At 39.3% G+C, this 25,916-nt stretch overlaps 1 protein-coding gene across 1 annotated transcript in view; it reads left to right on the top strand.

Moving 5' to 3' along the window:
• GUCY2C (guanylate cyclase 2C) overlaps positions 1 to 25,916 on the top strand; it is a 70,933-nt gene that overhangs the window by 22,620 nt on the left and 22,397 nt on the right. Inside the window, exons 9-17 of the mRNA XM_008707020.2 lie at positions 3,438 to 3,523; positions 5,662 to 5,773; positions 11,616 to 11,697; positions 14,756 to 14,861; positions 17,972 to 18,034; positions 18,604 to 18,675; positions 19,103 to 19,207; positions 24,439 to 24,525; positions 25,626 to 25,758. Of these exons, the coding sequence (XP_008705242.1) occupies positions 3,438 to 3,523; positions 5,662 to 5,773; positions 11,616 to 11,697; positions 14,756 to 14,861; positions 17,972 to 18,034; positions 18,604 to 18,675; positions 19,103 to 19,207; positions 24,439 to 24,525; positions 25,626 to 25,758 (846 nt within the window). The remainder of the gene's footprint in view (positions 1 to 3,437; positions 3,524 to 5,661; positions 5,774 to 11,615; positions 11,698 to 14,755; positions 14,862 to 17,971; positions 18,035 to 18,603; positions 18,676 to 19,102; positions 19,208 to 24,438; positions 24,526 to 25,625; positions 25,759 to 25,916) is intronic.

Here is a 25,916-nt window from a genome sequence, read left to right as displayed (position 1 = left end):
GGAGATTTACTTTTATCATTTTGCTCGTTGTTGTCTATTGTCTTACAGATTTTTTGGCTCTGATTTGTATGTTTACTGGCTTCTTTTGTGTGTAGTTGATTTATTTTGTGGTGAAATGCTTGAATCCCTGTCTTATTGTTTTGTTTATATTCTTTGACTATTTTCTTTGTAGTCACTGTGGATATATAGTTAACACCCTACGGTTATTACATTCTAATTTGACTTTATACAGTTTAACTTCAATAATATCCAAAAACTCTACTTCTTTAATACTTCTATACCCACCTCTTTGAGACATTGACGCAAATTGATGCAAAATTACATCTTTATACGTGTGTGTCCAAAAACGTAAACTAATGATGTTTTAAACATTAGTCTCTTTTTTTAAAAAAAGATTTTATTTATTTATTTGAGAGAGAGAAAGACCACAAGCAGGGAGAGCAGCAGGCCAGGACCCTGGGATCATGACCTGAACCAAAGGCAGATGCTTAACCAACTGAGCCACCCAGGTGCCCTAAACATTAGTCTCTTGAATTATGTCGAAAACAAAATGTAGAGTTACAAACCAAAGTTACAAAAATGCTAGTTTTTGGACTAGTTTTTATAAACTCATTCATCCCTTAAATCATGTAGAAAACAAAAAGTGGAATTACACACCATTGTTATATTAATGCTAGATGTTATAACTGCCCATGTATTTGTCTTTACTGAGATCTTTATTTCTTCATATGGCTTCAAGTTATTGTCCAGTGTCCTTTCACTTCAACCTACAGGACTACCTTTAGCATTTCTTTTTTTTTTTATAATAATTTTTTATTATGTTATGTTAGTCACCATACAGTACATCCTTAGTTTTTGATGTAGTGTTCCATGATTCATTATTTGCATATAACACCCAGTGCACCATGCAATACGTGCCCTCCTTAATACCCATCACTGGCCTATCCCAGTCCCGCACCACCCTCCCCTCTGAAGCCCTCAGTTTGTTTCCCAGAGTCCATAGTCTCTCGTGGTTCATTCCCCCTTCTGTTTACCCCCCTTCATTCTTCCCTTCCTTCTCACCAATCTTCCTGCTATTTCTTATGTTCCATAAGTGAGTGAAACTGTATGTTGGAGAGGATGTGAAGAAAGGGGATCCCTCTTACACTGTTGGTGGGAATGCAGGTTGGTACAACCACTTTGGAAAACAGTGTGGAGGCCCCTTAAAAAGTTAAAAATAGAGCTACCCTATGATCCAGCAATTGCACTACTGGGTATTTACCCCAAAGATACAGACATTGTGAAGAGAAGGGCCATGTGCACCCCAATGTTCATAGCAGCATTATCCACAATAGCTAAATTGTGGAAGGAGCTGAGATGCCCTTCAACAGATGACTGGATTAAGAAGATGTGATCCATATATACAATGGAATATTACTCAGCCATCAGAAAGAACGATTACCCAACATTTGCAGCAACATGGACGGGACTGGAGGAGATAATGCTAAGTGAAATAAGCCAAGCAGAGAAAGACAATTACCTTTAGCATTTCTTGCAGGGCAAGTTCTGGTGGTTACAAACTCTCTCAGCTTTTGTTTATCTTGGAATGTCTTACTTTTCTCTCACTTTTGACAAACAGATTCACTGGGTAAAGAATTCTTGGATGAAACTGTTTCTTTTGGCATTTTGAGTATATCACCCCACTGCCTTCTGGCCTCTAAAACCTAACTTCTAATGAGAAGTCTGCTAAAAATCTTATTGAGTATCTCTTGAATATGATGAATCATTTCGGTCTGGCTGCTTTCAAAATTCTGTGTTTTTTAAAATTTTTTACTTAAATTCAATTTAACATATAGTGTATTATTAATTTCAGAGGTGGAATTCAGTGATTCATCAGTTGCATATAACATCCAGTGCTCATTATCTCAAGTGCCCTCCTTAATGCCCATCACCCAGTTACCCCATCACTCCTCCCACCTCCCCTCCAGCAACCCTCAGTGTGTTCCCTATAGTTAAGAGTCTCTTATGGTTTGACTCCCTCTCTGTTTTCGTCTTATTTTATTTTTCCTTCCCTTTCCCAATGTTCATCTGTTTTGTTTCTTAAATTCCACATATGAGTGAAATCATATGGTATTTGTCTTTCTCTGACTGACTTATTTCACTTAACATAATACCCTCTAGTTCCACCCACATTGCTGCAAAATGGCAAGATGTCATTCTTTTTGATATCTGTCTTTTGACAATTTGATTAGAATGTCTCTCAGTGTGAATCTTTTTGAATTCATCCTATTGGAGTTTATTGAACTTCTTGGATATTTATATCCATGTATTTCTTCAAATTTGAGAATTTTTGGCCATTATTTCTTCAGATATTCTCTCTACCCCTTTCTCTCTTTTTCTTCTCTTCTGGGACTTCCACAGTGCATATGGTGGTCTGCTTAATGGTGTTACACAGGCTCTGCTCACTTCACTTTGTTTTCTGTTCCTCACACTTGATAATTTCCATTGTCCTACCTTCAAGTTCAGTGATTCTTTCTTCTGCTCATATCTGCCTTTGAATCTCCCTAGTGAATTTTTCGTTTCAGCTATTGTATTTTTCGGTTCTAGAATTTCCTCTTGGTTTCCTTTTTAGGTTTTCCAGTTCTTTATTGATATTTCCCTTTTGTTCATATATCACTTTTCTGACTTTATCTCTTCCTTTAGTTCTTTGAGCATCTTTAGGACAGCTCTTTTAAAGCCTTTGTCTATTAGATTCACCATCAGGTCTTTTTCAGGGATAGCTTCTGTTGGTTTATTCCTTTTTTCTTTTGATTGGGCAACACTTTCCTGTTTCTTTGTCTGTCTTGTGATATTTTTGTTGAAAACTAGATATTTGAAATCTAATAATTTGAATCTACTAATCCTAGAAACCACATGGTAAATGGGGAATTTTTACTAGTTTAATAAATATTCTCAGCAAAACCTTTTTTTTTTTTAAGATTTTATTTATTTATTTGACAGAGAGAGACAGCCAGCGAGAGAGGGAGCACAAGCAGGGGGAGTGGGAGAGGAAGAAGCAGGCTCCTAGCAGAGGAGCCTGATGTGGGGCTCGATCCCAGAACGCTGGGATCACGCCCTGAGCCAAAGGCAGACGCTTAAGGACTGCGCCACCCAGGTGCCCCCTCAGCAAAACCTTTTCACTAATAATTAGATTCAGTTGGCTGATTACATTTTCATCCTAACTGCAATGCAAAAAAATTTCCCTTCTAACTAAATACCAAATAGCTTCTCTCTTAAAAATATCCATCAGAGATCTCAGGGCCAAGAGCCAATGGATATTCCCTCTGATTAGCTCATTAAGATAATTTTTCAGTAAAATTGAGCAATTAGAACCTATTTTATACCCTCTGTAAGGATCTAACTGGTTTTTCAGTCAAAAAGTCAATAATAACCTCTAACTCTTTCTGATTCTGCCCTAGGGCATGCAGGTCCTGTGACTTTGGACGACTGTGGGGATATTGACAACACTATGGTGCTTCTGTATACTTCTGTGGAAACCAACAAAGTATGTCTGACTTCTTATCAGGAACTTGGGGTGAAGTGACTAGGTGAGGAAGGATAACTACAAGGCGAGTGATAGCAAAGGAATTAGAGAAGTTGTGTTTAAAATCTGCAAGTTATTTATTTCAGATTCACAATTATGACCTATTTAGGACTGTATTCTTTAAGCATTTTGACCCCTACTTTATTCAGAATGTCCACACTCTATTGGCTGTATATAAAACACCCACCCAGAATACATTAATATAAAGACCAGACTATTGATGAGATACTAACGAGAGGATGACAGTCCTCTCCTAAGAATTGTTTATTCATTTTCACAGCTAAAAATTTCAATGAAACATTCTCTATTCTCTCCATCTGCACTCATGAAAATCATTAATTGTGCAATCTTTCTGACACATAGAAACAGTCCTATAATGTCATGCTTTTATTCATGTTATTTATCTCTTTTCTCCTCGCCTACATATGGGTTCTTTAAAGAAAGGGAGTGGGTCTTACTTCTCTATGCCTCCAGTGCTTAGCCTCTTATATGGCAAATAGTTGATGGCTGATCAGCATTTAATTTAAAAATGAAACACCTGTCTTATGCCCATCACAAACTATGAAAGCCACTGTTCTGCCAACCAAATGGTCAGTAGAAAGTTTTTCTCTTTAAGATGTTGTGTCCTGACATAACTAGGAATCTAAGAGAAAAAGTTACTCAGTTTTTCATGTGATTTTCCAATGTGATCATTATGACATCTTTAAGTCATATATTTAGTGTATATATTACCTCTTTTTCTAAAAAGAGATCTGTAATGAAATGTGGAAAGCTCTATGTCCAGATTGAGAAAGTTAAACCAGAAATATGGGGGCAGCATTTCAGAAAAGTATGCCATAGTTTTCAGTTACTATAAAAACCTTGAATATAAGGCTATATTTCACATACACTTCATGGGAATACCTTAAAATAAAGTCTCATCAATGCTCCGGCTATTATAGTAACTATATAAAGAGAACTGTACTCCTCTCCAAGTTATTTGTACCTGGGATGATGCTTTTGGAGAGAAGCAAATACATATGGGAAGATCCTACATCAGCCTCATAATTGCTCTTCAATATGAAAAATATTCTGTGCACTTATTCTCTCTGAAGGAAAAGCTAGCTGAATTTTTCAATAAAGACAAAACTAGTTGAATTTTTCAATAATCGAATGCCATCAGTTGTGCTCTATAATACGTATATATAGGGAAACCAGAGATTAATTCTCAAAACACCCCACAGGGATATATATAAGTTATTCTATATCCAGAGGAAGTCGCAATAGAGTGTTAAGGTACTGTCCCCTAATATTAGGATATTTACTACCCTCAGTCTATGCAATTATAGACCATGCACTCAAGTTAAAAGTATATTTCTAAAGATGTAAAACTTTAGTCCAGAAAGTTTTGACGGAACGGTGTTGAATTTAGAAAGATGGTTGTTATCTGCAGCAGTAATATAAGGATAATATATCCTTATATATATCCCACCAGCAGATTGCTTGAAAAAGAAAACTTTTATCTTAGAAACCTAACTAGTATCTTGTGCAAGACAGCACATTAGAGCAAAAGGATAGAAGGGATTTGAAAATTATGTAATTGACAGAATTTAAATGTGAATTATTTCAGAGCCCCTTGACGTGTATCAACGGGATAATGAAGGGATTTTAGCTGTAGTGCATCTTCTCGAGATACTATCTTCAATAGCAACTTAATATTGTGGAAAACTTTGGTACTTCACTTGTCATGTGACTTGGAGCTAACCATTTAATTTCTTTTGGTTTCTATTTTAACATTTTTGTAATATGAGAGACTCGAACTAGTTCTCTGAAGACCCAAAGAACCTATGTTGGGTAGGAGTTACTGGTATGAGCATGAAGTAGCAAATGATCATAGAGAAACAAAAAGAATTGACCCACCTGGAGCTTCAATCTACTTTCGTGCTGTGAACCTGTAAATGGACGCTAACTAGCTAGCTCCAGGCTGCTCAACGTTACCCGGCTTCACTGAGAATTGTTACTGTGACATTCAAATGTCACTGGGCAGGACAATTTCATCAGAAGTCGTTCTAAAATGTCTTTTTCTGTTCATCCTTCTTCTCTTTCATGCCCTGACACAGTACAAGGTTCTCTTAAAGTATGACACCCATGTAAATAAGACTACCCCAGAGGTTGACAACCCCATGTTCATCTGGATGAACCACAGACTTCCTAGTGATGTCCCAGGCCAGGGTAAGATATCCTCTAGTGAGTTTGGTTTCCATACAGTTCTTTTCAGGGAAGGGAAGTACATTCAATGGTTTATGCAATTAGCCTGCATTTTTATGTTTTCATTTGTTTTGTTTGTTGTCTGAATTAGATTTGCCAGGTTTGTAAAATGTGGAATTTACTTCCCTGCCTAACGAATGATATTACAGTTCTGATTACATGCTGAAAATATCCCTATTCTAATTTAGCCGTACCTCTCTTTAATATGTGCCCTACCTACCCACTGACAAAAATTATCCTATAGAAAATTAAGTTTGACAATTGGCAAAATGAACACAGAGACGTGTATTCTTAATGTCACTTATTCCATTTTATTGCAATGAGCTCAAAGTATACATATTTCAGCAAGGAACACAAGAAGTCATAATATACCTAGGAAGAAACCTAACCCAAGAGGTGAAAGACCTGTACCCTGAAAACTGTAAAACGCTAATGAAAGAAATTGAAGATGACACAAAGAAATGAAAAGACATTCGTGCTCATGTATAGGAAAACAAATATTGCTAAAATTTCCATATTACCCAAAGCAATCTACACATTTAATGCAATCCCTATCAAAATACGAATAGCATTTTTCACAGAGCTAGACCAAACAATCTTAAAATTTGTATGGAACCACAAAAGACCCCCAATATCCAAAGCAATCTTGAAAAAGAAAAGCAGTACTCTCATTGCTTTTTAAAAGTTGATTTCTTTTCATCAGCAGGCTTTTTTTTTTTTTAATTATCTCTAGAACCATCTGCGAGCTTCCTAGGTTTAAACCAAACTTATTTTTGAACTGTATCTCTTTCCTCATGGATCTCTGCAATTCTCTACTTCTTTCTTTTGTAACTTTTTGAATTACGCTTGTTTTTTCTTTTCCCTTAATTATAGCCCTCAGTGACAATGTTAGTTTGTATTTTTAATATATTTAAGAGTTTCGGGGCGCCTGGGTGGCACAGCGGTTGAGCGTCTGCCTTCGGCTCAGGGCGTGATCCCGGTGTGATGGGATCGAGTCCCACGTCAGGCTCCTCTGCTATGAGCCTGCTTCTTCCTCTCCCACTCCCCCTGCTTGTGTTCCCTCTCTCGCTGGCTGTCTCTATCTCTGTCGAATAAATAAATAAATAAATAAATAAATAAATAAATAAATAAATAATCTTAAAAATGTATATATATATTTAAGAGTTTTTAGGTGTTTTCTTATTCAGTAGAAGAATCTGTGCTTTGTAAAATGCTCAACTTCTCAAAAATTACTTTTTACCTAAAAGAGATCACATTAAATATTAATATTATATTATTCATATTACAGGGACATTGTATCATTCCAAGAACTTCACTTCATCCTCATTAAAACAGAAAATTCGGTTAGCCAGAGCTTTTCATTACTCAACTTCTCCTACATTTAATTTTAAACTTTATAAATAAAGTAACTCAATCTTTCAAATAGTATACAAATAAGATATTCATCGGGACTTTTATCTGGGTACACAACTGCCCCCTAAGTAACAGCATGTTTAACACCATCACTGTCGTTTCATTTATGCTACAAAGATTTACTAGTGCCAGGCAGTGTTCTTAGCACCTGGGACACAGCTACAGACAATGCACATTTGTTCCCGTTCCTCATCCACGCCATCATCATCTGCCTCCTGGGTTACAATAACATCCACCTGACTTCCTGCTTCAGTCCTGCTTCCTGTCCACCTCCAGTCCAACCAACGTGGCACCAGAATGAAAGCATGGATCCAGTCATATTGTTACACTATTGCTAACGCTCAATTGGCAGCTCCCCTTTACCCATAAAGTTCAAATGACTGATTATAGCACAAAATGTCCATGATCTTCCTACTTCTCCAGCCTTATCTTTCTTCTTACCTGAAATCCCTTCCCCATTCCCTCAATTTCCACCTACTTCCTTAAAAAAAAGGGAGTGGGGGGGTCTTGCAACTTCATGCCCTTGTGTCCTTAGTGATGCTACTACCTCGGATTAAAATATGTCACTCCCCCATACGACTGGTAAACAGCCACTCATCTTCAACATTTAACTTGAATTTCATTTGTCTAGGCTTTTTCTTAGCATCACAGGAGGCTACTGATCTTGCCTACATCCCACCGGACTTCTAGCATAGAATTTGTTTTATACTTATAAGTTTACACATTTTTTAAAACCATACACTGTTTAAGTGTAGAGTCTATTTTTTTTATTTAAATTCACTTAGCCAACATACGTCATTACTTTCAGATGTAGAGTTCAGTGATTCATCAGTTGCATGTAACACCCAGTGCTCATCACATCACATGCCCTCCTTAACGCCTATTACCCAGGTACCCCATCCTCTCACCCACCTCCCTTCCAACAACCCTGTTTGTTTCCTGTAGTTAGGAGTCTCTCATGGTTTTCTCCCTCTCTGATTTCATCCCATTCAGTTTTCCCTCCCTTCCCCAATGATCCTCTTCGCTGTTTATTATATTCCACATATGAGTGAAACCACATAATTGTGTTTCTCTGATGACTTACTTCACTCAGCATAAAACCCTCCAGTCCCATCCATGTCAATGTAAATGGTAAGACTTCATCCTTTTTGATTGTTGGGTAATATTCCATTGTGTATATATACCACATCTTCTTTATCCATTCATCTGTTGAGGGACATCTGGGCTCTTTCCAGTTTGGCTATTGTGGACATTGGGGTACAGGTGCCCCTTTGGATCACTATGTTTGTATCTTTGGGGTAAATACGTGGTAGTGCAATTGCTGGCTTGTAGGGTAGCTCTATTTTTAACTTTTTGAGGAATCTCCATACTGTTTTCCAGAGTGGCTTCACCAGCTTGGATTCCCACCAACAGTGTAAGAGGGCTCCCCTTTCTCCACAACCTCGCCAACATTTGTTGTTTCCTGACTTGTTAATTTTAGCCATTCTCACTGGTGTGAAGTGGTATCTCATGGTGGTTTGGGGTCTACTCTTTATTCACATCTGCCCAACAAAGTGCCTTGGAAGGGATGAAGGAAGAAAGGAAGAAAGGAAGGACAATGAGATAACTCTAAATCTGTTTCTACTCAGCACTTACCCACACTGTGTTAATTTTAGTCAATTTACTTCTCTAAGTGTGAATTTCTTCCTTCTTCAGATCAGGAGATTTGTTAACTGATTCCAAGATTCTTTCCAACTATCATAGCATATGACCTGGGGTTATAAACTCATTCTACCATCACTGTGAATCTAATTAAATAGAATGTGATGGGGCGCCTGGGTGGCACAGCGGTTAAGCGTCTGCCTTCGGCTCAGGGCGTGATCCCGGCGTTATGGGATCAAGCCCCACATCAGGCTCTTCTGCTATGAGCCTGCTTCTTCCTCTCCCACTCCCCCTGCTTGTGTTCCCTCTCTCGCTGGCTATCTCTGTCTCTGTCGAATAAATAAATAAAATCTTTAAATAAATAAATAAATAAATAAATAAATAAATAAATAAATAGAATGTGATAACCACAGCAGCCACCAGAAGGCAGCAGAAGCTTAACCTTTGAACTAATGTAATACTGGGACTTGACTCACTCAAGCAAAACTGAAAAGTATGTTGAATTAACAACTGCTATATTTAAATAGTATACAGCATATTTAAATATCATAAGTATATTTAGTATTTTGAGATGTTCATGCTGTGCAAGGTAGACAGAAATTGAGATGAGGGAGGACCCAGCAACAGAAGTCCCCCTAGTCCCTTCAATTCATGCTCTAGTCTCGGGGATGGGGATGTGTCATTTCAGTAGACTGATGAGTAGAATTACATCTCTCCTATTGACTGGTGGTAATGGCAATGGCGGCAGGGTGATGGGAGTCATGATCACAGTAATAAACAGAATTGACACCATCAGATATACCCATCCAAATCCAAGGTACTAATCTATTTCTGTCCTGATGAGAACAGAAATCTGGAGCTCACATTTGCACTGTTGAAAGTTTCCCCTTAGCAGAAAACAAGATAACAAGCAGAGGCAAAGTCCTCTGTTAGCAAAGCATAAATCCTTCAAAGTCACTTCTTATAGAAAGCAGGCAGACATTTTTAGTGAAGAAAATTCATGCATGTGATATTAAAATCCAATAGTAAAAATATTCCTGATGGAACATGAGTGTGCCTGGTCCCACCTCTATCAGCTCTGGTCTCTCAGTCACTTCTGCTTTAGTTTGTTGCATATTTCTAAATAATATGCATCTATTTCTTGATTCATAAGGTTTGGGTGTTATCTGTTTATTTCTTATATGGATAAAAGATTTAATTAATCTTCACTAGCCCTACTTTTTCCTAACCTTTTCTCAATATTGTTATATCTTTCTTGTCACTACATTTATTGGGTGACTTTGTAATTTTAATTAATATGTATAAGCTTCCGATATTGTTCTATCAACTATATAAAAAACTTCATGGGGCATCTGGGTGGCTCAGTCTATTGAATGTCTTTCTTCAGCTCAGGTCATGTCCCAGGGTCCTGTGATCAAGCCCCCCACTGGGCTTCCTGCTTAGAGAGGAGTCTGCTTCTCCCTTTCCCTCCGCCCCTCTCCCCCCACTCATTCTCTCTCTCTCTCTCTCCTTTAAATAAATAAATAAAACATTAAACAAAGCAAAACAAAACCTTCTTGCTTCACAACTTGGTAAGATGAAGATGTTACTGTCTCCATCCTTCCTACTACCTCCTTCCTACCTCCCAGATTCTCCTGTATTTTTCTTCAATTTGTCATAGCTGATAATATTTATTTGGTAACCATATGAAGCTCTCTGTCATTTACCTATAAGTTGATTCTACAAGTTGAAAATTAGTGAACATTTTCTTTATTATTATTTATATAAAGCAAAATAGCACTCTGTTGCTTAGAATCCATTCCATTTTTCTTTCTTGAATTCCCTAACTTCCTATTCTCATCGGAATCCATTGTGGCATAAATGAACCATGACTTTTTTGTGCAGTTTTACTATCGTTGTTGCCCTCAGTCTAGGTTTGTTCCTCTGCACGTTCAGTTTCTGCATCAACTCTTCCTTGGGTTGGATCCACATTTTCCTGAATTCCATTTACCCTTCTGTCAGTCTTTTAAATTCCTTCATCTTTACAACTCCACCTACCTACATGTGCTCTAATTAATAAAATTACTTACCTCCTTCATTGACTTCCGTCAATAACCTGGTAGCACTAGGGAAGGACCAGACGGCAACACTGTCATTTAATATTCCACAATGACTGGCTTTTCCTCTGATTGTGCTTGGTATTAAAAAATAGTTGACTCTGGGGCCCTGGGTAGCTAATTCGGTTAAGTGTCAGGCTCTTGATTTCAGCCCAGGTCATGATCTCAGGATTGTGAGATCGAGCCCTGTGTGGGAGTCTGCTTGTCTTCCTCCCTCCCCCCTGCTTGTTCTCTCTCTGTGTCTCTCCCAAATAAGTAAATAAAATCTTTAAAAAAATAGTTGACTCTTTCTTCCTCTATGAATCCTCCTTAGGTATATTGGTCAAGGACATCAGGTGGGTTTCCCACCAAAATTATTTGCATACTAGAAACTATTTTATGTTCTCCTAACAATTGGTGATTCCCATAAGAAACGTGGTGTGCAGACTCTAAGGACCACCGAAATTAAACCACTACCCCTGGCACATTCCAGGCAGTGTTCCTCAGAGACCACAGATAAAGGCCCAATGAAGAGATTAATAAAAGATAAAAGTTTTTTAAAAGGTCGCTCCTTTTCCCTTCTTCAAATTAGATTATACAACTAGAATCTTTGAAATGTTTTTATTCTTTTACAAAGGTCCTTACTCATGCATTTTTCACTATCTTTTCTGCCACAGGCCCTCAAGTCCTGTTGATTGCAGTCTTCACCCTCACAGGAGCTGTGGTTCTGCTCCTGCTCATTGCTCTTCTGGTGCTGAGGTACCTACCACCCCCTTTGTCTTGCTGTGCTCATCATCTAGAGAGCGGGGAGGGGAGAGGGAGAAGTCTGATGTCATCAATGATAATGAACATTCACAAGCAGATGTCTAGACAGATCTAAGATCATGAAGGCATTCTGCACCAAAGACTACATCGAGAGCAGAACAGTATTGAATGGATCAGTTTGAGACAGCCGAACTCATTACTATCTTAGTTCTGGGACTTACTAGTTGTGTGGTTTTTAGTGCATTATTACAAGTTACTTAACTTCAGGACCCTCATCTGAACTGTTGCGAGAACTTGAAATAAGGTGTGGATAGTGACTACCATATAATAGGCATCCTATAGGTGGAAACAGCTCTCCTGCTGTGTTATTGGTATTTTGCAGGAAATTTCAATCTCTATGTTATATAGTGTTTGGCTAGAAGAGTCTTTAGAAATAATTTACTTCAAACCTCCCATTTTAGCATGGAGAAAGAGACCCAGAAAACCAAATGGCTTGTCTAGAGTCACATCACCAGGTAGTTGTAGGGCCAAAACTAGCACTCAAGCCTTCTGACCATCTGACCATGGTTGTTCTACTCCATTTGGACAGATGAAGTGCCCAGCACAGTGTTAGAGACATAGCGTCCACTCAGAAATATTTGTTGAAAATATAAATGAATGAGTGAATACCACACTATGCTAATCTGTGTATGTTAAACACATAAAATTTCCATCCTATTATTTGTCAGGATCACCCCCATTTACTAACTGAACCAGACAACACTTTTTCTCTTTGTATCACACACTTTGATCTGTGTGGCACTGTACTTTCTCATGAGAGAGTCCTGTCTGCTGTATGTCAGTTAAAGTTTTCTCCAGGAAAGAAAGTAGAATGTTCTGTTCAGTCTGAAGGCAGAACTTGACTCCTGTAACCCTGCGTTACCCCAAATGTGAGCTGTATGTACACATAGACGGTGTATGATGGCCATTTAGTTGAAGATAATCAGAAACCAAAATTTGTGGAGAATAAAGCCAGTCAACAGCAAGGTCACAGATGTGGCTGTTGTCCTTCAGAAACCAAGTCCAAATGAGTGTCAGCTTAAGATAGGGGGGTATCAAAGGTAAGAGACAATAACAGGTGGAAACAGGCAGAGAAAGGGCTTCTGAATGGCCAGAGCAATGGTGTGTCCACAAGGAGATCTGGTAGACAGATGTGATTCTTATAGTTTTCCATTACAACTGCTTATACAAGGAAAGTAGTGAATGATTTATGGCATCCTCTGATTCAATATGAATGACACCTGGCTCTCTTGGGTCCCAAGAGTCTCTTGGAATGCAGAGATGAGAGCCTTTAAGGCTACAAGCCTTCCTTGCCCCAGGTCCTAGGATAATCATTGGTCAATAATATAGCATTTTATATGTATTTAATAGAGGAATACTCAGAGTTAGGTGGAAGCATAAGAAGAAAATAGTCATTTCTGTTTAGGATCCATTAAGAAGGGCATCACGAATGACCTAAGAAGGTGAGTAGAAGTTTGTCAGGGGCGCCTGGGTGGCTCAGTCGTTAAGCGTCTGCCTTCGGCTCAGGGCGTGATCCCAGAGTTCTGGGATTGAGCCCCACATCAAGCTCCTCTGCTATGAGCCTGCTTCTTCCTCTCCCACTCCCCCTGCTTGTGTTCCCTCTCTCCCTGGCTGTCTCTCTCTCTGTCAAATAAATAAATAAAATCTTAAAAAAAAAAAAAGAAGAAGTTTGTCAAATAACTACAAGCAAAGATAAACTCCAGGACAATAATGGAAAAATTCAGATTCTAGAACCAGACACAGCAAGCATGAGAATTTGGAATATGCTAGAGGTGACGTTACAAGCCAAGTTGATTCCATATGGATTATAAATGGAATAAAGACTTAAATGTGAAACTCAACCTTCAAAATTTAGAAGAAATTAATAGAAAAGGACTTTATGAACTCAAGTAGGAAACTATTTCTCAGTTAAGATAAAAGTCATAGAAGAAACGAAATAAATATGGCCATAAGAAAACCTAAATGTTCTATACAACAAAGTTAAAATAAGCAGTAAACTAGAAGAAAGTATTTGCAACTGAAAAGGACAAAAGATCTGTTTTGCAGGATATATAAGGAACTAATGTAAATTATGACATATGGGCAAAATTATGAAGGAGTATATAACTATATATTCAATAAAATAGCTAGAAAGTATTTGAAAAGATATTGAATCTGTCTAATAAAAAAAAGGAACACAAAACAATAAAGACCAACTCACATACATCATAATGGTAAAAAAAAAAAAAGAAGAAGAAGAAGAAGAAGAAGTTTAATAGTACCAAGTGTTAGGAATCCAGAAGAAACAGGAATCCTCATGCTGGGAAGGTATAAATGGTATTAACCACTTTGGGAAACAATTTGACAATATCTGCAAAGTTGTAAGTGTTTCCAATAACCCAAGAATTCTGCTTTATCTGTACTATCTGGGGAAACACTTAAAAAATTGACATTTTGAATGCTGAAATACACATTTTCTCTGTGCTTTTCTATTTTCTTTATACACATATTTCTCAAAGGAACAAATGCATAAGAACTGGCTTGTTTAGGAATCTGGTATATTCTCTGGTGGCTTAGAAATTAACATATTTGCTTTTCGAGCTTACCAGTTTTGAATTGTGTCTGTTTTTTCCTTACTCTTTCCATGTCATCAGTTCAGATTCTTTATAATAGTGGAGGGCTGCCTTTGTGAAGGACCTGAGAAAATGAAAGGGAAGGAAGGAAGGAAGGAAGGAAGGAAGGAAGGAAGGAAGGGAGGAAGGAAGGAAGGGAGGGAGGAAGGAAAGGAAGGAGGGGGGGAAGAAGGAAAGAAAGAAAGCAAAAGATAGACCACCATCAGAAATCCTCACAGCTGACCTAATGGCCAGCATTCACCAGTTTGGAGAACATGGAGTCTCACCATTGGGCTAACATCTCTCACTACATATTTACCTGAGAATGTCAGGGTTCTAAATTTCTCTTATGTTCAGAAGCATGAATGTTAACCTACTGACCAGTTCTATCCCTTTCACAGAAAATATAAAAAAGAATATGAACTTCGTCAGAAAAAATGGTCGCACATTCCTCCTGAAAATATCTTTCCTCTGGAGACCAATGAGACCAACCATATTAGCCTGAAGGTAAGGCGAACATCACCTGTTGAAGAATGCGAGGGCTGGTGCAACTTGCCAGGTTTTTGACAAGACTGGTAAGAAATGGGCCAAGCAGGGATCCTTTGCTTGAGAATCTAAAACCTAGACATTTTCTAATTCTCAGCTTCCCGTCTTTCCATTAATCCTCCAGTGCCCTAAATGTCAGCTGGTTGATCCAATGAACTCTTCAGTGGAGGCTGAGATTTGGTGTGTTACTCATTCTTTGCCTCTGACCCAGAAGGGAAATGCATATGGTGTGCATTTGCCATGGAAGCAATGTAGAACAGGGTAGAGCATTTGAGCTCCCCTAAGCCTTGGCTAAGCTCTGCCCATGCTAAGAATGTATGGCTTATTGCTCATCGCTGAAGAAAGAGGCCTCTGCTGACGTTTGCCTGCATTCTCCCTCAGCCAGGACATACAACAGCAGCAAGTAATAATCACTCCCCTTCGGTGCAGCCAAGGCTAGAGCCCAATCATCTCACCTGCAGTGCTCGCCACAAGGAGCTCACGAGTTAAACTTCATCATAACTTTGCTGATGAGGAAACGAAAGGATGTGGGATTAGGAAACAGTGCGGGGTCACACACGGCTTATGAGTAGGATTCCTGCAAATAATAAGAACTGAGGCTTACTGAGCACTTCTCACGTGCCAGAGGCATTGACCCATTTCATCTTCCCCCGAGCCTGAGGTAACAGGACTAGAACTCCAGGAACATGGTCACAGTTTGAACCTAGTCTGTCTAACTGTGAAGTCTAAGATCCTAAAACCTACTAGTCACCATATTCTTACAGAGTTTTTATACCAAAGCACATTAAGAGATGAGGGAGACCCAGAACCTCCACATGACGGGATTAGTGGGGTTCCTCAGCCTAGGGCCAAGTCGATAGGATAATATGACTTGAGATGCCTCCCTGCCTAAAATCAGCAAAAGTAAAATTGCAGCCTGGGTCAGGTGTGTTCTTAGAGCCACCCTACCAGCTCTTGGCATGCCACCCAACTCCTGCCTGTCGCACTCTAAGAGCTAGGATCCCCTCATGCTGTACAAGGACTAGGTCTCCCTTGCTTCCAGCAATGCTCCTGCTCTGACTGACCTTCCTGTGGCATTGGGAACCTCACACATAAAACTTCTATTTGCAAAGACCACTCTTATCTCAGTCAAGTGTCAGGGTAAAATCCATCTTGCAGTAATTCACAGAAAGGTACAAATGACCATAAGACTATTGGACTTCCCAAGGGAGAATTTTTGGATCCAAATGACTAATTGGCAGTACCCCAGGAAGGGGGGGAGGAGACCTCTAGAAGGAGTGAGTGCGTCTCCACCTCTGGTATGACACCGGGACGAGCTCCCACGTGGCCCACCTCTGCACACATCCAGCCATGCCTCCGCTCCTCACAAGCCTCCCCCACTGCCGCAAACCCCACACTTCATATTTGTTCTTTTTGATGAAGCCTAAAATACTGTGTCTCCGTTTTCTTGAAATGTAAATATTCCTAGAAATATAAACCATCCATCCCTCATCAGACATTTCAGAATTTTTATGCATTAATTCATCAGATTAGCCACTCACCTGGCTAAGGACTAAGTCTTTGGGACAGTAAGCTTAAAGGAGGGAACGGAGAGGTGATTCGGGGCATGGGGGATCATGGTCACGCTGAGTTTCAGGCAGGCTGGGAAGCAGGTGGCCAAGGACTAGGTGTCAGGAGAGGCCCTCCGGCCCTGTGAGTCAGGTGGAGTGGGGAGAAAGCCCAAGGAGGTCAGCCAAAGTCGGCCAGGGGGGGAAATGCCGGCCCAGCAGACAGGAAATGGTGCAAGTCCCGGATGTGCGCTGAAGGCAGAGATAAGGAAACAAGACCAAGGGACGGGATGAGAAAGAGTACATCCCTGTACTAGGACAGAAAGGGGCAGAAAACCAAAGCAGCCAGACAAGGAGAGAAGTCAGGAAGGTCAAAGGGATGAGTAACAGATGAAAATAATGAAGACGAAGATAACTTGTTTAAGGATAAAACACTTATATTTGCAAGAAAAGTTCACAAACTTTATTGCATTTGATGCCCAGTACCCCTGTCAGTTAGAATTTCCCAGAAGAAGTACTGAGGTTCAAATAGTTTAAATGACCTAATCGAGGGCTCAGTAAAAAGAATATGAGACAAGGCAGCAAGCTCAGATTTTGGCATACCCGTATGTGACAGTGTCATTTAACCCGTATGTGGCCCATTAGTAAATGAGAAGAGGAAGAGAAGACATCTGACATTTATTAATCTGCATTGTGCCAGGCATCATGCTTGGAATTTGATATAGTTTATTTCGCTCACATTTCAAAAGGTCCTATGAGGTAAGTTTTAACCAATATTATAATACATCACAGGTTTCTATGAGAACCAAATTAAAAGAGGCAATAGTTCTCAATCTTTTTTCTGCCTTGAGACCAGAAGTCTGGCAGACCAAGTGCCATATTTAGCCTGCAGGGCTCAGTGTGTGTGTGTGTGTGTGTGTGTGTGTGTGTGTGTGTGGTGTTTCAGTCAATATTTAACATCTTTTAAAATTAATCACCAAATATAAAGATTTTGGAATGGCATAGGAAAATCCATATTACCAGCTTCTTTTGACAAATCAGACAATCTGGCAACTCTAGGTTGAATCCAGAGCTGATGGGGCTGCCCCCCCCCCTTGGACACCCACCCAGTGTCCTCACTTGCATTGCTAATTGGACCCTGTGGTGTGGGTTTGCAACTCAAGTGCACAACAGGCTCCCCTCGGAGCACCTGTCTCTAGCTACAGGCAGTGATTCCCAGCAGAATGGGCCAGGAGAGGAGGAAGCAAAGGAATCCCTGGCTGACATAGGCCTTCCCTTAAGAAGGGAAGAAGAGGGAGGAAGACCCAGAGGTAAGCATGAGAGGTGGACATCTGGAAAGAAGACCCTAGTGGAGAGGGAAAGTGAGTAGTGACAGGGAAACACAAGACCATTGTCACAGTTTTGCCAGGAGCCTGCCCCATGCTGTGAACCAACAGATACGCCCAGCTGGCAGAGGCTGTCTGCCTTCATAGTACATGGGACAAGTATGAAGTGTCTATAATAATTAGCCTTTTCTTGTGCTAGATCGACGATGACAAGAGACGAGATACAATTCAGAGACTCCGACAGTGCAAATACGACAAAAAGGTGACTAGTCTCCTCTGCTTCTCTGAACTCTCAGTCAGGCTATGTTCCAGGCCTTCTGCCCATCGTTGCCCTGGCTCCTGATGCTGACTGTGCAATGGTGCAGGCTAACCCCAGGGGCTGTTCCTGGAGCTTTTCACAGGGATGGGCATGGCTCTGCTTCACAGCTTACAAAACTCACAATCCTGGACAAATTGAAGGACAAATAGAATTTTTAAGAGCAGGGGAGAATAGGAAGGAAAAGGAGAAATGAAAGAGTTCAGAGCAGTCCAAGCCACCCTAGAATGATATTGTGGCTTACTGCAGTGGGAATACGACAATCCCACACAAGGGTTTTGGATCTTCTTTCCTCCCCGGGCCCTCCCTTCTCATTTAGTCATTCTTAAAGAAACATTCAAACCTGAGCCTATGCCAGGTACTAGGCACCCAGGATATAAACATCAATAAAATTGTGTCACTGCTTTCAAGAGCTTACAGTACACAGGAAAGATAGACACACACCAAATTATTATAATATGCACATAAGTGGTCATGCTGCAACATTATCTCCTTAATTCAAATGATCTTTGCAGCGAGTGATTCTAAAGGATCTCAAGCACAACGATGGCAATTTCACGGAGAAACAGAAGATAGAATTGAACAAGGTATGTGTCTCTTACTTGAAATCCTTAAATGAGAAATAACTTCACTCCATCCTCCCTGAGCACTGAAGTCCCTGGCGGATCCCGATGTTATTGGGGGTGGACACCAAGAAAAAGTCCTCAGACCAAGAAATGGGAGACTCTACTTCTCTTTGTTGAAAATTCTACCAACAGAAGTTGAAGAGTGGTGTTTGATGGTGTAAAACATACTAGAAATCTATTAGCATGTCCTTGAAAATGGCCCTCGTTGGTGATAAAAGGAAAACTGTTGAAGATGTAGTGTCAGTAAGGAATGTACTGGATTGCAATGTATCGGGAACAGTAGGTCTTCCCAAAGACCTAAAGCATGACATGTTTTATTAGTGTATTAATTTTTACCGTGGCACTGCTCTGGGGCTGACATGCTTTGTAACTCAACATGTTATCTTAGTTGCTTCAGATTGACTATTACAACCTCACCAAGTTCTACGGCACAGTGAAGCTTGATACCATGATCTTTGGGGTGATCGAATACTGCGAGAGAGGGTCCCTCCGGGTAAGGAACCGTGATCATTTCCAATTTCCTAACTGGCCAGACACACGGGGAAAAAAAATATTTAGTAGAAATGTTAAATGTTTACCCAGTGAAATAATATCAGAGAATTATCAGGAAAAAGTGGCACAGTCCGCATGCTTCCCAGCTGGGTCACTTAGATTTTGTCAACAAGTCTTATTACATCTTTACCAAAAAAAAAAAAAAAAAAAGCAAAAAGTAGGAGTGTAGACTTGAAAAGCCAGAGAACAGATGTGGGAAAGTGAGTGATCACCTCTAAATTCATTTTATTTTACTTGCATACTTGCTCTTGCATTAAGAGAAAAATGGATAGTCAACCTTAACCAAATAAGCACTGGAGAACTGTCCATAGGTCCTGGTTCTGCTACAGTCTAAATTCCTACCCTTCTCTCCTTTGGGAGGTTGAGGATGGCCCAGGAGTTGCCAGATGTGGTCAGGCCTTCTGGCTGAGCAAGTCCAAAGCAGAAAGAGAAAGTAAGACAGGGCTGAACCAAGTTCTTGGGAAGAACAAAGCTTCAAGCGAGGAATATGAAATCATTGGGTAGTTCAGAAGGGCAGGCATATATGAGAACCGTTTTCATACAAGAAACAAAGTCGGGTTTCAAGCAGAAACAGGACTAGAATGGGGAAATGGGCAGGAATCCAGGATAATTGCATCAAAGAGCATTGAAATATTTGCACCTCACCTTGAGCATTTTCTGGGCATATGTTACAAGAGCTTTCAGCCTTTTAAATACTTTGGGGTAGGGTGACCATATAGTTATTATGAGGATACTTTGAGAAGGAAAGGGGTCCTATAGCAATTTTGTTGGCATAACAGATATAAACTGCAGCTGGGTCCAAGCAAGTAAGGATGTGTGGTCACTGTCTTTGGGCTACATTCAGATCCCGTTTCTTAATTTTCTTAAAAATAACCTCATTGTCCTCCCTACAACAAAGCCAAAATACTAAGAATCAGGGCAGCAGCAACTTCAAAGAGGTCCAAATATTCACAATACAATACAATTTTTAAATAATAAAAATTTTAAATTAATCACTTAGAATTTTTTTAAATAAGCTTCAATTAAAAAAAGAAGAGTAGCTTTCAAAATGTGTGGCATAAACTCAAACCTATTCTCAAGGAAAAAAAGAATAGCCCTAAATGCTATTTTCTCTTAAAAAAAAATAATCTATTCAATGCAAAATTTAGAAGAACAACTATGGCCTAAGGAAAGGAAACTTACAAAGTTTAATCATTATTAAAAAGATAGAATTTTAAAGTGCTTTCATGAGGTTGTTTTTTTTAATATAAAACATAAAAGCTTTGACATTGGCCCCAGTAACTTCTTAATAGACACATCTCCTGAGGCAAGGGAAACAAAAGCAAAAATAAACTATTGGGACTTCATCAGAATAAAAAGCTTCTGCACAGCAAAAGAAACAAGCAGCAAAACTCAAAGGCAACCTACGGAATGGGAGAAGATATTTGCAAATGACATCTCTGATAAAGGGCTAGTATCTAAATCTATAAAGAACGTATAAAACTCAACACCCAAAAACCAAATAATCCAGTTTAAAAATGGGCAGAGGGGCGCCTGGGTGGCACAGCGGTTAAGCGTCTGCCTTCGGCTCAGGGCGTGATCCTGGCGTTATGGGATCGAGCCCCACATCAGGCTCCTCCGCTATGAGCCTGCTTCTCCCTCTCCCACTCCCCCTGCTTGTGTTCCCTTTCTCGCTGGCTGTCTCTATCTCTGTCAAATAAATAAATAAAATCTTTAAAAAAAATAAATAAATAAAAATGGGCAGAAGACATGAATAGACATTTTTCAAAAGAAGATATCCAGATGGCCAACAGACACATGAAAAGATGCTCAACATCACTCATCATCAGGAAAATGCAAATCAAAACCACAATGAGATACCACCTGACACCAGTCAGAATGGCTAAAATTAACAACCCAAGAAACAACAGGTGTTGGCAAGGATGTGGAGAGACGGGAAACTCTTACACTGCTGGTGGGAATCCAACCTGGTGCAGCCACTCTGGAAAACAGTATGAAGGTTCCTCAAAAAGCTAAAAATAGAACTACCCTATGATCCATCAATTGTAATACTAGGTATTTACCCAAAAGATACAAAAATACTAATTTAAAGGGACACACACGCCCTGATGTTTATAGCAGCATTATCAACACTAGCTAAATTGTGGAAAGAGCCCAAACGTCCATTGACAGATGAATAGATAAAGAAGAGGTGGTATATATATATACCATGGAATATTACTGAGCCATAAAAAAGAATGAAATCTTGCCATCTGCAACAACATGGATGGAGCTAGAGAGTATTAGACTAAGTGAAGTAAATTAGAGAAAGACAAATTACCATATGATTTCACTCATATGTGGAATTTAAGAAACAAAACAGATGCATAGGGGGTCAAAAAAAAAAAAAAGAGGAAAACCGAGAAACAGACTGAACTGTAGAGAACGAACTGATGGTGACCGGATGGGAGGTGGGTAGGGGATGGGTTAAGTGGGTGATGGGGATTAAGGAGGGCATCTGTTTTGATGAACACAGAGTGTTGTGCGATGTTGAATCAGTAAATTCTACGCCTGGAACTAACATGACACTGCATGTCGACTAACTGGAATTTAAATAAAAACTTGGAAGGAAAAAAACATAAAAGCCTCTCATATATCTAATTAAAATTCTTAAAACAAAAATACCAAAAACGGGAATAAAAAATAAAGCTATGAAAAAGATATTTTCAGTTATGAAAGAATACCTCGTGGCTATTAAAGTGTGAAATCTTAAAAGAGGAAAAATCAATTTCAGAAACAATATAAACATGAAAATTTGACTCAAAAGCTAAAAGCTTAAGTAGGACAATAATAATAAAAGAAATTATAATTTCCATTATAGAGAATACCAGATTCAGCTTATCTCTTTAAAACTTGAAAAAGTAATTCTCATTGTCCACATAAATACTATCCTAGTGTTAAATGAAAAATGAACGTCTTCTAAATTCATTTGACATTGAACAAGGCTAGCATAAAGTTGATAGTAAAATATGATTAAGATTAACCACATTTATGGAATTAGATGGAAAAATTATAAATAAAATACTAGTAAGTCTAAGCCAGTTGTATATAAAAAGCATAATATAATCAGATATGGTTAAGTCTAGGAAAGGAAAAAATATTACTATAATTAATACATCATATCAAAAGGTCATAGAAAAATCATATCATTTTAATTGGTACTGAAAAGTATTATTTAAATTAATGCTGATGTAAAATAAACACACATTCCTAACAATAACAATTTCAGGTCTTTCAAAATTACAGAGCTTCCTTGATTTACAATGGGTTACACATCCCCATAAAGCCATCGTAAGTTGAAAATATCTTCAGTCAAAAATGCATTTACTATATCTAAACTACCAAACAGTGTAGCTTAGCCTGGCCAACCTTAAACGTGTTCAGAACAGTTACGTTAACCTACAGTTGGGCAAAATCTAACACAAAGCCTATTTATAATAAAGGGTGGAACATCTCATGTAATGCAGTGAACACAGTACTTAAAATGAAAAACAGGATGGCTGTATGAGCAGAGAGCGGTTGTAAGTCTATTGGTTATTTACTCTGTGATCAAGTGGCTGGCAGGGAGCTGAGGCTCCCTGCCCAGCATCATGAATCGCCAGCCCGGGGAAAATGTCCAGATTCAAAATTCGAAGTATGGTCTCTACTGAATACATATCACTTTCACACCATCATAAAGTAAAAAAAAAAAAAAAAAAAAAGTAAGTCAAACCATTGTAAGTCAGGGACCACCTATAGAAATGTTGTTGATAGGAGGGCTAGACCAAATCCAATTCATTTGATTTCCATGAGATGAAATTTTAGAATACCAATTAACAGGGCCTAGTCAAAGGGTTTCACATGGCCTTTTCATCCCTAAAATGCCCAGTCAACATTTAGGTAGTATTTTTGGCTCTCTGCCCTAAAGTAGGAAACCTCTATTATCTGAGTGGTCCTGGGCCCCCTTCTGGCATTGTTTACTCCTGTTGGGAGCAGACAGAAGGCCCTTCTATAGGAAACCCGTCCTTTGTGTCTTGAGTCTCAAAGCAAAGACTGTGCCAATGCAAACTTTATAGTCCGCTCCCTGACCTAATCCCTTTAGGCTTCAATCCATGGCAAATCCCGTCGGAACCTACTTTTGTAAGGAAACAAATGAACAAGTCTCTCCCTAGATTAAAACAATAGACTTCCATCTTATAAATATACAACAACGTTGACTAATCTTATTAGGAACAGTTGATTCATTTATGCAACAAATACTTAGAAGTCGTCCATACATGCCAGACATTGTTCTAGATATTGCAGATACAGAACAAAAATTATCACAGAGTTTACATTTTCATAGGGAGAAGAGATCATAAATGAAAATATATAAACTATGTCAGGTGCTAAGGGAAAGAATTACTTTAGAGTCTGTCTGCTCATAATTTCCTTCCCTTAACCTGGCCTGGTACCCACGGCCAAGGCAGCCTTATCTGAAATGATTAATGACTTTGGACCCTTCTTTGGAAATTACTGGTGCTGAGCCCTTAAAACTAAAGGTCAGACCGGGCTATTGTTGGTTGTTTGAGTATTACTATGAGGAACAGTTATTAGCTCCGCTAAAACCCTGTATCTTGATCGAACCATCATCATATTAAAATGGTGAGTTCAAAATTCTACAATTCATACGAATTATAAGAACTGTGTCTTATTGACAGAGGACTTGGTAAATGTAAAGAAAACGTAGGGCTGTAAGGTAATGGATGCAACCGATCATAAACATAAGCCTAAGGAAGGGATTCCTGAATAGCGATTCCTGGTTGAAACACACTGGAGGAATTTCAGTGAGCTAGAGCCCACAGCCCACCTGTGAATCGGGCTGACAGCCCATGCTCCCGGCAGGTGTCTGCTCATTCCTTTACCCCTGGCTGGTGGAAGAACCAGGATTTGGGATGCTAGGGGTGTCTCCTGCTCATTCCATTGCGGTGAGAGCCACCCGATGTTTCGTAGGAAAGAAGAGAAATACATATTCAGGAAAACCAGGATGATGGAGTTTCAGTTGGTTTCTGAGCCCCAGGCCCCGTGATTAGAAGATTATTATTAGCCTGTAATCATCTCTCCACAGTATCCCTCCTCGCAACAACTTCTCCCTTTTCTTTTTCTGCCGTTCAGGAAGTTTTAAATGACACCATCTCCTACCCTGATGGTACCTTCATGGACTGGGAGTTTAAGATCTCGGTCTTGTATGATATTGCTAAGGTAAGAGACCTATAAACACAAAAGGCATTTATGCAAACGAGACGTAGGAAAACAGACCTAGCAGGCTTTCAGCCTCTCTGAGCATTGGTTTCTTCATCTGTAAAATGATAGTAAAAATAGGACACATGTCAGAGGGCTGTTGTGAGGATTTCGTAAAGAATGCATGTGCTTCATACGATGCTTGGTACAAGTAAATGTTCGATGACAAGCTATTCTTTTTATTATTATATTTTTCCTACTCTGAGTTTGGGGCACACATTTTCATAAACTCGCTGGAAAGCTAAATCATATTAAGCTGCAGGCAAGACAACAATCTTCAACTTTTTATGAGAAATTATTAAGGGCAGGCAACCCTCTTGCACCAGGCAACAATGAATTTGAACATGTATGTTCTCAGATAAGAAAAAGGAAGTGGACACCAATGACCAGGACCTCATTCAAGAATGAAAAAAAGTCCGAAGATTGAGCTGTTTGATAGTCTTAAGTCATCTAGGATCAGAATCAGTTTTTAAATATAGGATCTCCACCCTCTTTGCCACTTTTCACTCCTGTGATCTGGGCTGGAAACCACTTTCTGCAAGGACACCTCTGGCCACCAGAGGGAAACACAGCAACCCAAAAACCTAGGGTTGGGGGGGCCTTCCCCTTTCATACCTGAAGGAAACATTCTCTTTCAAAATAGAATGAGCCCAGTGATATTTTGGGAAATAACAAGCCTAGCCCCTTCTTTCAGAAAGGCAAGCCTGTCGTATTCATATTTTTTTAATTGAGGTAAAGGACCAGAGATATACCCAAGATCACAGATCGAATAAGTGGTCAGCAGAAACATTTAATTAAAAAAAAAATATTCGGATCAGCACTTTGTTTCATATTAGATGTAACTATTTAACTACAGGCTTTAGACAGTTGCCTCTTCAGATACAGTGCTGAGGCAAATATGAGGGCATTAACAATATTTTTAAAGTAAATTTAATGGAACTACATTTAAAATCTGATAATGTGATTCTATCTGCTTGCTGAAATGTCATTCCTTTCTTTAAAATAATCAAGCAGCTGAACAGTGTCCTATCTTTGTTTCCCTGTCACCCGAAAAATTACAGGGCATGTCGTACCTGCACTCCAGTAAGACCGAAGTCCATGGCCGCCTGAAATCCACCAACTGCGTGGTGGACAGTAGAATGGTGGTGAAGATCACTGATTTTGGCTGCAATTCCATTTTGCCTCCAAAAAAAGGTTTGTAATGAATGACATTTTACTGGTTTCCCACTTAAAAAAAATTCTCACGAGTCCATTTAAGGTGGTCAGGGAGTGGTGATGCTGATCAGGAAATAAAGACTTGAAGCCACAAGAGGAAACAGCTGGCTCATTCTCCAGCACTTCACCCTTGTCAG

Source organism: Ursus maritimus, unplaced genomic scaffold (genome assembly GCF_017311325.1).
Source record: "Ursus maritimus isolate PB19 unplaced genomic scaffold, ASM1731132v1 scaffold_26, whole genome shotgun sequence".
Classification (NCBI taxonomy): Eukaryota; Metazoa; Chordata; class Mammalia; order Carnivora; family Ursidae; genus Ursus; species Ursus maritimus.
Note: the sequence above shows the minus strand (reverse complement) of the source record. Positions and strands in the feature narration are given on the sequence as shown.